The 19,111-nt window shown below is 35.4% G+C and overlaps 1 protein-coding gene across 4 annotated transcripts in view; it reads right to left on the bottom strand.

The window, feature by feature from the left end:
* sif (still life) overlaps positions 1-19,111 on the bottom strand; it is a 727,300-nt gene that overhangs the window by 24,723 nt on the left and 683,466 nt on the right. For all 4 annotated transcript variants that reach the window (XM_069812852.1, XM_069812854.1, XM_069812855.1 and 1 more), the window contains one exon: positions 1,519-1,766. In XM_069812852.1, coding sequence (XP_069668953.1) covers positions 1,543-1,766 — 224 coding nt within the window. In that variant the 3' untranslated portion in view covers positions 1,519-1,542. The remainder of the gene's footprint in view (positions 1-1,518; positions 1,767-19,111) is intronic.

The raw sequence follows: 19,111 nt of genomic DNA, 5'->3' as shown, positions 1-19,111 counted from the left end.
TACCTACTGCCATTTTGGAACAGATGCATTATAGGACCCACCCCGAGTATTCCATAGTATCGATTATATATTGTATATTTTCGATTATTATATCAAGTATGCCATCTTAACAATACAAAATACATAGTACTATAAACATGTATAATTTAATAAAACCAACAACAATGAAATTAAGCTCATATTAGTCACCTTTGTTATACAGTATATTAAATTTTATTCAAAATGAAGTTAAAGAAACAAATCAAAGCTAAACTTTAAACACAGTAAGATTAAACTTTCAAACAATACAACATTGGTATTAATACAACAATAAAATTAAGTTCATATTAGTCATCTTTATAATATATTATAAAATACTAATTCTACTCAATTTATACTGTATTTTTGGTCCAGGGAAAATACTAGTCTTTCACAAAAACACATTTTTATTAGTATTTTCCCTGGACCAAAGAATTAAAAACAAAACTGGTGTAAAATTAGCATTTTACCATGGACTTCACTGGACTTGTTCCATTTCATCTTCTCTGTTATCCGAGTGATTTCACAAAGTGCTACGATACGGCGTTCCTGTGTCTATCATTTAATACCTTGCAATTTCCAATGACATCTCCACAGGAGTTCATTTCGTTTACTTTTAAATTTCTTCAGTCTCATCCCAGGATTGGATGTTTCGCAAAACATTTCACTCCTAAGTAAACCATATTCGCATAAAAAAACCATAAACATAGCCTGCATGTCTTTATTCATGGATAAAGCTTCTAAAAAGTTTACAACTTATTTATAATTCCATAATTTCCATTTCGAGGCCTACATTTTAAATCAAGAGGGAGAATTTGATCCACTTCTTTTTTTATATTTAACTATAGCATTCGAAATTGCTGCCATGATTATGATCAAACTAATTTACAACAATATTGATTGGTTGGCAACATACTGAAAACAATATATCGCACATCGGATAGAAGACTGGCACAACTAAAAAAAACTGAAAATTGAGTTAGTATCATAACTGGATAGCTATAACAATATTCTACCAACTATAAGACTGACACATCTCTAAAATTCAGTGTTTCACTGAAGTAAAAATTATTTATATTAGCTACAAAACAGACACAACTCGAGTTGTATCAAATTATTCAAGTTTGAGTTGTGCCAGTTTTGTATCCGATGTGCGATATATCGATCATTTAATTGATAGAAACGCAACTTCCGTTGACCTTTTTTTGTGGGTTAGCATATTTTTATATTTAGAGTGGGTCCTGTAATGCATCTGTTCCGCCATTTTCCACACCATAAATACTATCTCATTTCTCATAATATAAAACATCATTGTCACTGGTACGGAAAGTTGCTGTTCTGTATAACCTTTCCATGACACCAACAATGTTTCATGGAACGAGTACCGTAATCATGGTATTTCCTAAAACTGACACCAAGTATGTCGGAATGAAATAAGATGGTGTAAAAATAAAACTTCATTTTTAAGGACTTTGTTGTGAATGAAAAATGTAGAATTACCTATGTTTTGAGTCGAGCCCTCCTTCATGGCTGCTGGGTGCTTGTTGACGAGGATGAGGAAGTCTCATGAGTGCTGGTGGAGCCTTCTGTCTTTCTCACAACAGGAAACTCGTACACTAAACAACGCTCTCGGTCCCTAGTGGTCGTGGTTTCGGAACAAGAGGATGTTGAGGAGGATTTGCCCTTGCGGGGTAGAGTGGTTGCTTCGCCTAGGCCTACCATGTCTCTTGGTTTCCACACTGGCGACCCTACAACCAGAGAAAGTCAACCAGTTAGTGTTTTGGGTTTGCAGTTTCAGTTCATTTACTCATAATTTTGAATATTGTTTTTACCTTCATCATTCGATAGCACAACATACAGTTACATCAATAAAACAACATGTAGGTAACATAAATTACGGTACCGTATATTAAAAAATATTTTTGTACACATCTTTTAATACTTGGAGTGTATGAAAACCAACAGACATAGACATAAAAGCTTGTTGTAAAAGCAATGGATTAGTGATGCAAGCAAGAGGATGGGAGTAAACAATTAAATGAAGTCTATTGTTTCAAGTCCTGGATCAGTGAACTGTCATGCACCAACTATAGCACTTTCCAAGACTTGAAAGCAGTGGCGGCTGGTGGTTTGAAAATATGATGGTGCACAATGGATATCGAAAAGGAGTTAAACATATTTTACTTTAAAATTTAAACCGTGTATACCTGAGGGCGTATATATATATATAAAGCTAATTTATATGCAAAATTAATAAGTAAAATTACTGAATAAATATAAGTATACTTATTTATACAGAAAGTCCAAAAGTAGAAGGGGTCATGGGCGGAGCTCTCTATATTGCGATTTACCCTCATGAAAAACATTTGAGCACAGAATCGCCATCAGAATGCTACCAAGTACTAAGTATAACGTTTTCGTTCATAAAATTCAAATGCAGCTTTCGTAGGCTGTCGGGAGATAGCAGCACTTCTTGTCAGAACGACAACTCTTAGAACTTTAGAGCAAAATACAAGCTCCTTTATGTATTGTGCCGTTTGTGTGCATGTAGATTGAGAAAGTAATATGCGAAATATGCGTCTGTTCGTTGCACAAGCCGAATGAATACATTTTTCATGCTTATTATTTCGGACAAATGTCTAGTTGAAACAGATACTTTCCCAGTGAATTTAGTTTCTTCTGCACTGATGTTAGTGTCCATGTCAGGGAGTGCGGCAAACCGTTCTCAATGAGGAAGCAGTAGACCATGCCTAATCCCCCTGTCCCCGCATTAGCCGAACATCTCTATAAACTACCTTCCCTAGGTTTTCAACATCTTTGCAAACCAAGAGGCTCGGAGGCTCCTGCAGACGTACAAAACAAGACGCCAGCTGCAGACAGTCATGAATGAAAATTGTAAAATAAAATTATATTTTTAATAGTAACAAAGCCGGGAGATTAGGAACATTACTGGGGGGTGTACAAACCTGCAACCCCCTTGAGAAGCCGCCACTGCTTGAAAGTATTAATGACCTACTCACCACTACAAATGAATTTTTATTTGTGAGCCATTATTTAATTCTAGGAATTACGATGTAAATTTAATACTACGCAGTGCTTGGGAAGGGATTGTTACCAAGCATTATCTTTTATTATAATTTGTTTAAAATGATGGAATAATACACAATAGTAATCATTTTATTTGAAGATTCTTTTGTTTACATTGTGCCAACACACTTCAACTAAATTCTCATCTAAAATCTCTTCATTCTACTTACATTTCTTCATTTATCTCACTACATACTTATCTTTACTACAGTTCATTTAAACATTAGTTGTAGGCTATACATGAACAGGTTAGTATCTAATGGATTTAGTTTAAGTTATTGGAACCAGCTAGAAATATATTTTGAATTTTAATGTTAACTGAGTAACAGATTAGACATATTATGTTACTTCCAACTGATACAGAATAGAGTGGCTCAGTTCAACATCAGGGATCAGTGTTTCTCTTTCTGAATTATTTCTTATTCTTTGCCTCAAAAATTTTACTACAAACTTGTACCATATTAATCAATAGAACACATATGACAAAAAATATATGTCTTGTACTAATAAAGTATTAAACAACTAAAGTAATATACAAAAAAAAAAAATAAAGATATGATAATATTGATAATCTTAATAACAAAAAATATACAAAGACAACGAACATAAACCTTCACAGCCATCATAAAAGAGAAAAAATTGGACAATTTTTATAAGTAAGCACTTACAGTTGATTTCATCTTATTTTTTGTGTTTAATAATCATTTTATGAAATGTCACTAGTCTTTGAAAATAATAGGATTAATTACTTTTGCTGCAGAATGTCAAAAACTGTTGATTAATTGCATAAGCCTGAATACATATGATTATAATTGTATATCCAGTGTGAAAATATTTAAACTTGAATTATTTGCCAATACAGTCTTAGTTAACAGGAGTATTCAATCATTTATTGCAGTTATTTATACATGTTATCAAATATAATTGTTTGTATTATCAACAGTACTGTAACAGAGATTTTATGAACGACCTAGTTCTGCCCATAATACATCTTTTTGAGAGTAAGTTTCAACAATATTCTGAACTTCAAGCTTGTATGTTCTTATATGGATGTGTATCCCTTAGTTATTTGAATCATGCCATAAAGAAAGAATCCATTGTTTGATAGAAACCTTTCTTCTTCTTCTTCCGGGTAAACGAAACACAAATACCTATGAGACACACATCATGCATTAATAGAGCTGACTCATCACAATATTACAACGAAATATGTGGTGTTTGGAAATAGGGATGTGTCACATATTGAACTTAAGTACTTACCGTTACAAGAATGAAGCTTAGGCAGTATCAAAACAGATAAAAAATATGTGTAGGCCTATTTCTTCAAAGACACATTTTACATAACTCTAGAATCATTCTACGTATTTAATGCACCTCTCACTGTTTGTTAAGTATGGTTGGTTGCCTTCCAATTCAAATACAAACTAAACATTTCTTGTGATCAACTAGTCTTACAATGTCGAAATACATTTATGAAGTGGGTATAGCAGAAAGGAGAAACTCTTTATCTACTGTGATTAGATTATAGGCTAGGATGAAGACTGCTGATAGTGTTTAATTTTGTTAATGGAAGAGATTTTGCCACTAAATTTTCTGTATCCCTGTGATTTGGGTTCTTTTCTCAAAATGGGACTTCCTTTATATAAAGATCAATGTTTAATTTACAATAATTGGTATTTTCCTAGTACCCAGTACTGGTTACTTATGTCAATTTTGGCCTAACGTGATTGTCATGGTAACGTATGATGTGATAATACTATTTTTGTGATGACGGATCGGTTACACATATACAGGTAAGTATACGCCAAGTTGGGTGTAAGTTGGCTAATTCCCCAATAGGTGTTTTTAGGAGGCGGAACCCCCTAAAGCAAGAAAGAACACATAACATAATAACTCGTACCTTCAACCCAAAGGTGATGGACCGATTAATTAGGCTACTATAAATTAATCGTATGAGGGTTTGGGGACCAAGTTCCCAACAGGGGTTTTTAGGGGGCGGAGCCCCCTAAAACAAGAAAGAACACATTATAAAATGTAACTCGTACCTTCAACCCAAAGGTGATAGACCTGTTAATTACTATAAATTAATTGCATGGAGGTTTGGGGGCCAAGTCCCCAACAGGGGTTTTAGGAGGCGGAGTCCCCTAAACAAAGAAAGAACAAATCATAAAATATAACTCGTACCTTCAACCCAAAGGTGATGGACCGGTTTATTAGACTATTATAAATTAATTGCATAAGGATTTGGGGACTAAGTCCCCAACAGGGGTTGGAGCCCCCTAAAACAAGAAAGAACACATTATAAAATGTAACTCGTACCTTCAACTCAAATGTGATGGACCGGTTATTACTATAAATTAATTGCATGAAGGTTTGGGGGCCAAGTCCCCAAGAGGGGTTTTAGGGGGCGGCCCCCTTAAAGCAAGAAAGAACACATCATAAAACATAAGTCGGGGTTTCGGGCACTGAAAAGTGCCTTTTGGAAAGCATGGTGATGCGCATTTGACAAACGCAGTGTACGTACTTGGTAATAATCCCTTTTTATTTGTCGTTATTTACGTAAAACTGATGCGCCAAAAAATAATAATAATTTCGTACTCACTCCATTTCCTAAATTCACATTTCTTTTTCAGTGATTTATTAAAGAATGTACCGGTATTTAAAAGACTAATTTAGAAACATGTTACATAAATCATCCTTGTGCCAAAAGAGAATGCTCCCTGGACCAAATTGTCGTATTTTGCAGTGGTCGTCAGTACTCGCTGAAATGCGTAATAATATAATATAATTATGTTGTACGTAGCAAGATCGATTACTCAATTGATAGAATATTTTATGAGGTTGTCATGACTGAGATATCTATTGTCAATTGCTTTTATTTGTCAGAAGGCCTTGACTGACGGGTATATAAGGACTGGCGCTCTTAGGGGTAGAGGTCGGGGTTTGGAATGGCCCACAAGCAACAAGTTATACTAAATATGTTTAGGATTGGGCCGCTGTGTAAACATAAAAACGACCTTGTAATGAGTACCGGGTACTAAGAAATTACCCAATAATTATACATTTAGATTAAACAACTTTTAACACTATCATTTCGGAATATGTAGTTTATTGCTTTCGCATGTTAAATACTAGGTACGGTAGGCCTACTTTGTTGACTAGTTTCAACCTGTTGTGAGCTATCTTCAGAACTGGTTGGTCCTGGTTTCTGCGCCTTCTGTTTGTGTTTCGTTCGTGTGAGGGTGTGTTTGTGTAGTGTAATGTGGAGTCAAAAAGTGTGTTGAGGTTTTCATGTGGGTGTGTTTTTTGTGTACCTGTCTATTTCATATTGTTGTAATGTGTTTAGTTTCTGGTTTTTCGGTTGAATATGTAGAATTTCCATTTCTGTGCTTATGTTGCTGTAGGTGTGGTTGGCATTTGTGATGTTCTGTGTATGTGAAAGTGTGTTGTAATTTTGTTATGGCTGTGATGTTTTTTTTTTGTAATATATTCGAAATGATCTGTCTGTCTGTCCTATGTAGAAACTAAACACTCTAGAACAAAATGAAATATACAGGCATACAAAAAACGCACCCACATGAAATCCTCAACACAAAACTCAACTTCAGAACACACACACACACTTTTGACTCCACATTAAACTATACACACGAACCCACACGAAACTTAAACAGAAGGTGCGAAGACCAGGACCAAACAGTTCTGAAGCTACCCACAACAGGCTAAAACTAGTCAACAAAGTACCGTACCTAGTATCTAACATGCGAAAGCAATAAACTACATATTCCGAAGTCACAATAATTTTTGTAATCAGGAACTAACTTATGGAGAGTTTACGCTTAAAATGGAAAACTTTATAATTAATTAATTAAAATATTTCAAATTTTCATTTCAGTTAATCTTAAATTTTATTTACACCACCAAAGTGTGTAAGTAATGATTACTTACTATATTTTATGCACGTAAGTAGGCCTACGGTATGTTTAAAATTTAATTTTACATCTGTACATTATGATTGTACTGGCATTCCTAAAAAAAAGTAGTTTGTAAAATTGTTGAGAAACACTGATTTGCAATACTGGTATGTAATAAATATTTCAATTTTTCTTTTCGTTAGTTCCTTATTTCATCACTAAGAATGTGCTGTCCTAACTTGGGGATCCATGTTATAATTTATTCATGAAATTGTTTTTATTATTTAAAATATACTTCAATTATAGCAAGAATAAGATGTACGGCATTGCCTTTTATAGAAAGCACCAATTTTCAAATAATTCCTTTTATTACTTTTGTATTTCATTCACTACACTTGCATTATGCTCACAAATACTGGTGCCTAGGTTGAGTGTAGGAGTAGAAAACTGGTGTAATTTTGTAAAAAATCCAAAAGGAGCTTAGACTATTACTAACCAACCAATATTCTTGTAAGTGAAACTACAACTGCATAATGTAAGTGTTCGCAATTTCATTAACACTTGTACAACCAGTAGATGTGATTGCACATGAAACTAAAGACAGCAAGATTAAATCTTCTGCGGTTATAAAATTATTCAATTTTCATCTTTAATTTTAAATGTGCCTTTCAAAAAGCGTGGAGATAAAAAGAATAAAAATTTATGGAGAAACGAAGGAAGGAGACATTTAAGTTGCTTTAACATGCAACTTATTGCAGTTGTGAGATGGTATGTTGATTTATACGAGTTTGTCATAAGAAGACACATAGAGCAGAAAAGAAAGCTTCTACAAGATGCTGGGCGAGTCATTAAATAATAAGAAATTTCACTTTTTATTGTCTAGGTTAGAATTCTCCTATATTGTGCCAACTTCACCCACTTAAAATTTCTTAGTATATATACTGTAAGCTTACATATATTACTAAGAAATTTTGAGTGGGTCAAGTTAGTATATATATTTGAATGAATGAACAAATGAACGAACGAATGAATGAATGAATGAATAAATGAATGAATTTGTCTTTAAGCAACATACCTTTTGGTGAGGCGGCACTTCACATTATTAGTATACAGTGCTGTCTCCCCATTTTACACGCCTCTGGTACAAGTCATTAAGGTCGTTCGTTCTTTTAATTTATTATTGCAATTATTTCACTAGTCTTTTCTTATCCATCATCACTTCCCCTAACATTACTCCTCACCCATTAATAATAATAATAATAATAATAATAATAATAATAATAATAATAATAATAATAATAATAACTGCCTCCCATTGGAGGTAGCCCAAAAGGACTCAGTATACTCTCCTACATGAATTTTACAATATTAAATGTTTACATAAATTTTGTAGAAAGAAAATTAAAATAAACATATATGAATTATGAAGTGAAGAGAAAAAAAAATTAAACTGAGTGAATATGTTGACTCAGAATTTGGCAAGAGCATTTCAAAACTGAAATTATGATGTCAGCAGTAAGTGTCAGTGGTAGTTCAAAAGTCTTCCTGAAGCTTTCAAAGAACTTGGGAATCACACCACGAGCTCCAATAAGAAGACCAATCACCTCAATGTCTTCAAGCTGGTATTTTGCTTTGAAGTAATCAACTGTTGGCAGATAAATGTTGATATTTTCTTTATTGACATCCTCCAGCTGGCTACTCCCCGTTTCAATCCTTATGGTAGGATCAACCTTTCTTGGTAGTCTGGGAATACGCTATGATGTCAATACGTCTAGAGGAGCCATTAGTAGCAAGGCAAAAGACTTCCTCTTCTACTATCCTAGACTTTTTTCTTAAAGCAGTTGCAATTAAGGATCGAACATGATGGTGTCTGGCATTTCGGAGGAGTAAACCTCTGTTACACTGACCTTGGGCGTGGGCAAGGGTTTCAGTCTCTGGGCAGCCATGTCTGCACCGGAATCCGTCCAAAGAGTGACCAGGTACTCCTCGAACTGCTGCTAAATTGGCGTTCATTTTAAGGCAGGTTACCCATTCAGATGTAGATAGTCCAGACTTATTAAAAATCCAGGCGTTGGCTTTAGGTACTTGTCTGTACAATTCTACACCTCTGCCTCTTCCAGGCATTACTTTCCATGATTCTAATACTGCATTTCTTAATTCCTCTCTTAATTTCCTAGTCACAGATTTACGAAGTTCAACTGGACAAGGGAGACTTAGATGTTGACAGGAAGAATTAAGTTCAGACATCAAAGGTCGCATACTATTTACATAAGGATTTTAATTTAATATTAAAGTGATGCAGATGTTGCAGTGTTGCAACCAAAAATACTATACTTCTAATTCTTGATCCCCTCTCGTGTATAGCACATCTCCCCTCATTCCAAATCTCTAACTATTTGGACTTTTCACTGCTAACTTTTCCACATTGCTACTTTATTTTAGGTCCTAGTTTTCTTTTCTCTCAGTTTATTTCCCCTCCACATCATTTCCTTAAGTCATACTGCCTTTTCACCTTGTTTTCCCCTCTTCCTTCATCACTGCTCCCTGAACTATCTCCTACTTGCGTTACTCTGCTTCTCGTCAGCCTCGATTTGGATCTTAGTTCCTTCACCCGCTTTGGAATTGCTCCCATCTGATGCCCACTATTTACCTTCGATTCACTGAGGTTACGTTCTGCTGTGCTTGCTGAATACCAGTTTGCGTCACTTCTATTTCGTCTTCAGATGACGTCACTGCCTGCTTTCCGGGAATTTTCGCTGAGTTTAACACTTTTACACTTGCCTCGCTGCTCTTGCATACACTCACCATACTCGTGTCACTAACCTCGCCTTTAGATACGATATTCTTGATTTTTTCCTTTCAAAATTTTTCTGTTCCTTTTCCTTTCTTCTGAGTCTACAATTGGGTCCTTTAACGTTACTAGACTTCTTCTACACTAAAAACCAAATTGTTTATCTTAATTTTGTCCTTGACAAGTTTCGCGAATTGTCCATTTCTTCGTGCTGCTTTAAGAAAAGGGATTAAAACTCTTCTTCTGTTTCTCACTTCGTAGCTCCAGTCGTCATCTATTCTGATCGTTGTGTTCCCTAGCATCCTTCTATTCCTCATAATCCTCTCCTTCATAACCACTCTCTTTAATTTTATTAATATTGGCCTAATTTATTCTGAATTTTGTTTTTGCTTCTTTCCTACTTTAAATGCTTCCTGTACTTGTCCATTGCTCACGTCCATACCAAAACACTCCCAACACACTCCTAATATCTTCTCATATGTATCGATACTCTGTTCTCTCTCTTTTTCTTCTATTCCGAAAAATAACAAGTTTTTCTCCTCTTCTCCTACTCAGAGTGATCCCATTTGTTTTTATAAAATTTCGTTCTCCAGTTGAATTTCTTCCATCTTCTTCCTTAGCTCTGCCATGCTCTCCTTCATTTCCATTAGGTCTTGTTTCACTGCGTTGTCCTCCATTTCATTATTACGCACACTTATTCACCAGTTTAACACAGGTCAACGCCTCTACTACACGTTACTATCCCCTAACTTGCACAAAGCGACTTCCTCTGCAACTTGCTTAAGACTGTGTGCGTGTGTGTCAGTGGCGGTTCCTCGGGGGAGGGAAGGGAGGAACGTCCTCCTCACATTTTTCTTCTTTTGAAAGTAAATACCAAATAAAATATGTGCCTTGAAATTCAAGGAAGATTCGATAATTTTTAAGTTCACGGCTATAAGAAAACCTCGGTTGGTCGAGTTTTAAACGATGCATGCTCATGTGCTGCTAGAAAACTGTGAGAAAGATGCGAGATTGTTTGTGTGGAGGAAAGTCAATCCATTCCTCCTTTACTGCAGTTAACACACATAGACAACAGTGCACTAGCGGCCATAGAAAGAAGTAGAGATTTAAAGCGAGTAAATGAACAGAGAGGGAGGAGATCCTCCTCTGAATCAGCGTAAGGGCGGGAAATAGAAACCGACTGGTCGTGCAGCAAGCTCGCTACTGCTGCCATCTAACGATGTTGCATTCAACCAGACTAACACATCTTGGAGGAGGCACAATAAAAACAGTTTTAACGCAACGCTATGAAAGACACCATATAAACTTTTCTTTTTAATTATAAATCAAAAATATTATTCATTGCACTTTATATAAGCTACTATTCATGGTTTGAAACTTTCTAGGATATTTGAAAGTTAAAGTCGGGTTTATATAAAACAAAGAGGAAGTAGTTCTACGTTAGTATCGCAGATCTTTTTGGCCCCTGAAATTCAATTCCATTCATTGTCTACTAGACAGGGCAACAGCCAAGTTGTCAGTTTTGTACAAATATATTTGAAATTGAAAGTAGTACTCCAAACTACAAATTATTTTTAACATAAAAAATTAATTGGCCACTGGCAACTTTGAACAATAATGGTAGTATGACTTTACAAGAACTGACATTCTTCAAAAGCATGTGATACTGAATTTGTAAAATGTATATGTGGCAACACAGACCACGTGGGTGGGTGCAGTGTTCTCGCTTTCCTCAGATTATTTCCCATTCCCATTTCCACGGTTACGTTTACGTGTTAGTAGCCATAGTCTTTTCCAACACATGTGATGCTGTAGTGTGCTCGAAAAATGCTGCGAGGTGAATTTCCTTGTAATTGTTAATTTGTGCAATTATTTAACAATGAATGGAAGTGAAAACATTATATATTTTGAAAAATTTAGGGAACTCAGTTTACAAGAACAGATTATTGCTATGCAGAAGGGAAGACCAACCCCAACACTACCTGGTCTTACATGTATGCATGTTGGCTAATTTGTAGCTTGTTTCATTCAAGAACGTGTCATTTCGTGCTGTTAGCTTCTTTCCTCCTCTTAAGCAATACGCAGGAGCCGCCACTGGTGTGTGTGTGTGTAAAATAGAGCACTAATACCAATAAGAGTACCTATTTCGTAATCAGCTTACAGGCTTATTTCGATATCCTACAAAGACATGTCGTTGGTTGTTTTATGATTCTGTAACACTTAATTTTAAAAAATCCTATACATGCATTCACATTTCTTTTCTGACCAATATTACAAATTCCACAACCAGTTCTACCGTACAATACCCAATTTTCATATTCTACCAAACTACCAGAGCAGTATTCTATAAGGTCTCATCTGCAAACGAGTAACCTGATAAGCCCTAGGGGCCCGGAGCCCCAAGCCCTTCCTATGTCAGCATCGGAAACTCGTACCCCCAAGACTTCATCCCAAACTGTTTTTACTATTACAGATGATGGATTAAATGACAGGGAGGTGGAGAGTGTTGGTGGAATGATAGAGGGAAACAGGAGTACCCCGATGAAAACCCTCTGCAACATCTGCTTTGTCCAACACAAATTCCATCATCATTATCCATTGCGACAGAACCAAAGATTCAAAGAGCCAACTCAATAACAGAACCAACATTCATGCAATTATCTTGTTTTTACTAGCACTCCAGCCAGGCTGTTTCTGCAAGTAAACAGACTTAGAGGGTCACAGTTGCTGCCATTAACTGATTTCAGTCCCCTACATGATGTCAGATAGGAAATACGTCGTATAAATTGTAAGAGACTTGAATTGTGTTGACTGGCTGGCTTTTTCAGGGCTGAATGCAAGATGCATCCATGTACTTAGGCTCACATTGGCCCATTGTGCGCCCTATATGAGATTATTTTTCCATTCCAACAGGTGGCCCGGGTGGCAATCGTAAATCAGATGCTGACAGGCTGGTCATCCTGTCTCAAGCCAGACAGAGCAAGGTTCCATCACCAAACGAGTACATGATACACCACAAGCTTCTGAGCCCAAAGCTCTTAAATCCTATATATACAGGCTGATTCAGACCACCCGTAACAGTAATTTATTTCGGAAATTAGTGCATTAAAATTTTCGAGACAAAAATATTTATAACTAAACCATATGTGAACTTTCACTTGAGCTTGATTTCATCAATCAGCCTTAACAGGAAGTAGGGTCAGTGGCGTATCACTTTAATATTTCAAATGGGAGTCAGGGTCAAATAGGGCACCATTTGATAGAGCTCTTCAAGACAAACAACTTTCATAGAAAACGTTTTTATTAATTCCTACTCTTTCAATGAGAAAACGTACAAAAAGACAAATGTTACAAGACGAAAATGTAAACAAGAAAATGAATGTTGATATGTTATTGAAAGACTGCATGAAATCAAGTTCAAGTGAAAGTTCACATGTGCCTTAGTTATAAATATTTTTGTCTCGAAAATTTTAATGCACTAGTTTCTGAAATAAATGACTTACAGGTGGTCTGAATCACCCATTGTCTTTTCGTATGTTTTTTCATTGAAAAGGTAGGAATTAAGCAAAACTTTTCCTATGAAAATTGTTTGTTTTGAACAGCTCTATCAAATGGTACCCTATTTGACTCCGACTCCCATTTGAAATTTTAAAGTGATACGCCACTGACCCTACTTCTTATTAGGGCTTATTGATGAAATCAAGCTCAAGTGAAAGTCCACATGTGGTTTAGTTATAAATATTTTTGTCTCGAAAATTTTAATGCATTAGTTTCCGAAAGAAATGAGTTACAGGTAGTTCAAATCACCAATTGCCTTTTTGTACGTTTTCTCATTGAAAAAGTAGGAATTAATAAAAACGTTTCCTATGAAAGTTATTTGTTTTGAAGAGCTCTGTCAAATGGTACCAGTGCCTTATGTGACCCCGACTCCCATTTGAAATTTTAAAGTGATATGCCCCTGACCCTACTTCCTGTTAGGGCTGAGTGAGGAAATCAAGCTCAAGTGAAAGTTCACATATGGTTTAATTATAAATACTTTTGTCTCAAAAATTTTAATGGACTAGATTTCGAAATAAATGACTGTTAGGGGTGGTCTGAATCACCCTGTATATCAGTACAGAGATTTGTACTACTACTAAGACTTTATCCCAGCCTATTTTTAACTACTGTAGATGTTAGATAAAATGAGGGAGAAATAGAGTGTGTTGCTGGAATGAAAGAGTTAAACGAGAGTACCCTGAGAAAAATCCTGTAAAATGTTTGGTTTGTTCACTAGATATTCCATCATGACGCAGCCGGGGATCAAACCAGCACGCACTAGCACTGAGCTACAGATGCAGCTTTTTGTTAATTGTGCCTATTATATAGTACTTTTACAATGAAATTTTATTATTCGTATATTAATTGTGATAGAAATTAATTTCATATTATATACAGGTCCGACCTGTTTGGCAGTAATATTATGGGTACAGGTATAGCAGCGAGTCAATGTTTCTAATGTACCTTGTACACTGGACATCATCAGTTCGGAAGCTGATGAATAAGGGGCGTGGTTTCAAGTAGCTTTGGAGTGAGGAACAGTTGATGCATTTCTTTTGCATTCTTTGTATAGCTGGTGAGGTGAGTCTAGGGTTGTCAACCTTCCCATATTTCCCGGGACCTCCCGTATTTGCCCCTAATTTTTAACAGTCTTCCGGCTCCCATATTATTCTTCTCTTCGAGCAATTTTCTTCCTTTATTTTTGCATAATATAAAAACTTTTTTCTAAACATTTGATTTTGTCGTGAATGATGATTGTTTAGGCCTATATGATGAGTTTTTTTTGTTCAAGAGATGCATTAAAATATGCATCTTTATAGAACGTAATGCTTGCCAGAAATGAGTTTTAGTTGCTCATCCGTTTAATGTTAATGTTATACATTTGGAAAAACTGGCTAGTTTTGTTCTAAGCATATCAAGTAGTAATGCTCATACGAAGAGTGTGTTTCATCTTATAAACAATAATTGGACAGATGTTCGAAACATGAGCACGACACATTTAATCAAATCAGAGCTGCAAACTGCAGTCGACATCTACTATTACATGAGGCAAAATCTGTCTCAAAATACGGTACCTACTCTTAATTTAAGTCTAGCTACCCAAGTGTAGAATAAAGTTGTTTTTTAGTAACTGAACAGAATAATTTGTCTATAGACTGATAGAGAGATTGAACGTGGCTGCAAGATTTCCTCGAATGAGTTGTGGAATTACAAAATCTCTGACTATTGGTATGAAGTGAGGGAAGTCATTTTGAATGTTAATTATAAATACTCTATTATTTATTATTTTAGTAATTACTCACTAGAGAGTTTTTGAAATTTATATTTTCCCCGCCATTCATAAAATATTTTGATATGATACCTCTTGCACAAAAGTGGAGATCTATAACTGAAACTTGATTAATATATTTGAGTATTATTTCTATTTATCCTGGTAATAATGAACAGTTTGACTCGTAGACATTTTGTTTTTCAGCATTAACTTCCCATGATTGTATGAGAAGATACGAAGAGAATGCAGTTATGTAGACCTTCGGCTCCCCTCTACTACTAATAATGCATAACTCAATGTCAGTATGGCGGTTGCTGTCGTCTGCGATACAACGAACTTTTCTGTTGATTTTCGAGTTCATTTTTTCCTGGTTATTATATGCTTATTTAAGTTGTGCTAACTCTCGCTAAGTGGTTTTATATTTTATTTCACCCGTCTTAGTATTTATTTTATTATTGTAAATATTTTTGTTTTATTATTATTATTATTATTATTATTATTATTATTATTATTACTGAATTAATTTGTATTACTATCTTTATATCATCTCTGTCACGATTATTCTATTATTATTATTATTATTATTATTATTATTGTTACTATTATTTCTATCATCAACATTATTATTGATCTCTGTAAAATTTATGTAGACTACTGGATTGTATCCGAGCACGAGCATATGCTCATTTCGGGTATCTATTCATATGTACAATTTGAAATGTAAATTGTGAATAAATTTGAAATTTGAAAATTTGAAAAATAAAGTTATATGCTTAAACTTTAAATTTACGTTGCTTGTTAGGTACTGTTTCTCCGCACTGTAATATGAAAAAAGAATTCTCAGAAAGAATGACAGGACAACATTAATGTATTATTTATATAATTTACCTACACGTATCTCGAAACAAATCCTACAGTATGCTCACCATGGAAGAAGATTTGTTGGTCGCCCAGCTGAGAGATGGACTGATGTGAGACCTTAACAGACCATCTGATCTAATACATGTTTGGGATGATATTATTTACCTCAACATTTTTATTCTTATAAAACACTCTGCGTAACTAAAAACTATACAATTCTGATGATCAGCAATATTAATATACCGTACATTTGTTATAAATTTGTGTTAGAAGTAATATGGACAAAACAGGGTTAACCGAATGTAATAAGAGAAGTATAATTTTCAAGACCATGTATCAATATTGTTTTCACACAATCACAATAACTGTATCAGAACAAAGCATTAATTGTATTGAAAATCAGAAAATAAATACCTCGTCTTACATTCATATAGTTGATTATTGTCCATTGCTGTAATTAAACGAGTTACGCCAATGTTGGATGAAAATAATATGAAAGGAATATTTGTTCATCATGTTATAATTTCTATACATCTATCAACGCATAAATTTCAGTGAGTTATTATTGCTATATATTATGTCTATCAAACTATTTCAGTAATGCAGCAGCAAGATTTAACATGCAGTACAGTCTGTCCACAAAATGAAGTTACTTGTGCGAATGTGCTGTTTTCTATGTCCAAGAAAATTCATCTCTGTTCTCAACATATACCAATATTATAAATACAGAATGCGCACAAAATGCATTAAGCTCACGTGAATAATTATGTCACTCGTGCAAGTGTTCTGCTGTCTCAAGAGCTATCCCCTATTGATGCTCTGAGGATTACTATCAGCATATTCCGAATCTCACCGGACCAGTGGACAACAATGACGTCACGCTGCAGCGAACTAGGAACAAAATTGCTGGAAGGATCGATGGCTGTCATGGCGACTGTATAAGTTGTTGTCTGTGCTACGCTAGCAAAATTTTGCGAAATTTCCGTACTGCCATCTCGTTCAAAGAAAAGAGAGCATAAACAATTTATTTCTTGAACTGGTAGTAATAACTGGTCCGTTGACATGTTTGCTCATAAGCCATTAACATATTGTTTTTACGTTGTGCTCATTACAGACAATACAGCAGAACTAGAGCAGAACATGCCGCCATGACATAACAGTGCACGATGTCATTCGTCTGCTAATTCCTGCCCTATACAAGAACCAATCAGATTCACTGATGGATACTGCCACCACCTCTGCAAGCTGATGGCACCGGTGCGACACCGGTGGAGCATCAGTGACTCCATCGGTGAAATTCGGAACACCGTGATGCCATCAGATTGCTCAGCGCTGAGATTCGGAATACACTGAATGCATAACAATCGATGAAGATTTAGTGGCAGCCATGTGGGTCCATGAGCGCCAAATTAACTGCACATCGATAAAAAAATGTGACATGGAAGATATGGGAAAATAAATTATTCCAAATTTCTTTGAAGAAATCGAGTGCAATCCATCTCATGTCACAATCTGGGCTTAAATGACAAGAATGTGTCTATTTGGTCCGTATTTTTTTACTGGTTTTGTTGATCACGTCAGTTATGAGTGGCTCATTCCACAACTGCAAGACGCAGAAATTTTGAACAGTGGTTTCAACATGATGGGGTGCTGGTCTACTCTGAATCAGCTGTTCGACACTGAAAGCAATCTTCGGGAATTGCTGGATCGGACAATTGTCCAGCTCCTTTACTATGGCCTCGAAGAAGCCCGACCTGATAACATAGGTTAACGCCTTCTGGGGTTTCATGAAGGGGGAGATGTGGAAGCGCCATTATATATTCAATATTATTATATTATTGGCTAGACCACACCGTACACGACCCTGCCTCTTACAGTAGTGGTTAGAAACTTTTGTTTTATAATTTTAATTTGTACTCACTAGCTAGCTAGTTAAATAAATAAAAATAAAACTAAATAAAAAAAATAAATAAATTATGAACTCAAAAATGCGGTACATTCAGCCTTCCAGAAAGTGACTCCCAGAATGTTGATTAGCATGAACAACAGAACTTGGCAGAGCATTCATCTATGCACGGAGGGACACATACAGATGTTTGGATTCCCACCATTTGTGATACATATATATATAGGAATACGGTATATGGATTTGTACGCACTCTGTATATACAATTGAAGCATAAGAAGCCCAAATTAAAATATAATTATGATTCTGAGTGAGCGAATTTAAATATCGCTAAATTATTGTATGTACCGTTATATTACCAATACAACAGTAAATATATGAATAATTTTCTGTTTTAATTTTAGCACTGATAGGAGAATATTTTAGGTAATTGATTAACTAGTGGACTTACTCGTGTTAATTATGTAAGTCTGTGCGGCTTACAGCTGTTTCGGTGCTTCATCACACCATCCTCAGAGCCTACTAGATCTCGGCGTCATCTCGTACTTCTCTGCTGGTTGTGTGGGTGCGTTTGATTGTTGAAAAGTGTTGAAAAGTGGACTCAAATAGTGTGTGTGTACTGAAATTGATCTGTGTGTTGAGAATTTGATCGGGGTGTGTTTTAGTGTGTTTGTATATTTCGTATTGTTCTAGTGTGTTGAGTTTCTGGTTTTTGGGTTGTATGTGTAGGATTTCCATGACCGCATTTATGTTATTGTATGTATGGTTAGCATTGGTTATGTGATCGGTGTATGTAGATGTATTGTGTCCTCTGGTTAATTGCTTTAATGTGGTCTTTGTAGCATATTTGGAATGATCTGCCTGTCTGTCCAATGTAGAACTTGTCGCAACTATTACATGTGAGTTTGTATACGCCTGTGTGGTTGTATTTATTTGTTTGTGTGTTGAGATGTCTTTGTAGAGTGTTTTCTGTTCTGTATGCTATGTTGTATTTCTGGTTTCTGAATGAGGATGCGATCTTGTGTGTGTTTTTGTTTTCATATGTTAGTGTGATGTATTTCTTGTGTTCTTGTGTTTGTGTTGTGTTTTGCGTGTTTTTGTGTTTGTTAAGTTTTTGTTCTGTCTTTCTTATGATGTCTATTATGTTTGGATTGTAACCGTTTTCTTGTGCTATGTATTTGATTGTGTTCACTTCTTCATTGTAGTGTTGTTGGCTCATGGGT

This window comes from Periplaneta americana, chromosome 16, assembly GCF_040183065.1.
Source record: "Periplaneta americana isolate PAMFEO1 chromosome 16, P.americana_PAMFEO1_priV1, whole genome shotgun sequence".
NCBI classification, from domain to species: domain Eukaryota; kingdom Metazoa; phylum Arthropoda; class Insecta; order Blattodea; family Blattidae; genus Periplaneta; species Periplaneta americana.
The sequence above is the reverse complement of the archived record's forward strand: the minus strand, read 5'-3'. Positions and strand labels throughout refer to the sequence as shown.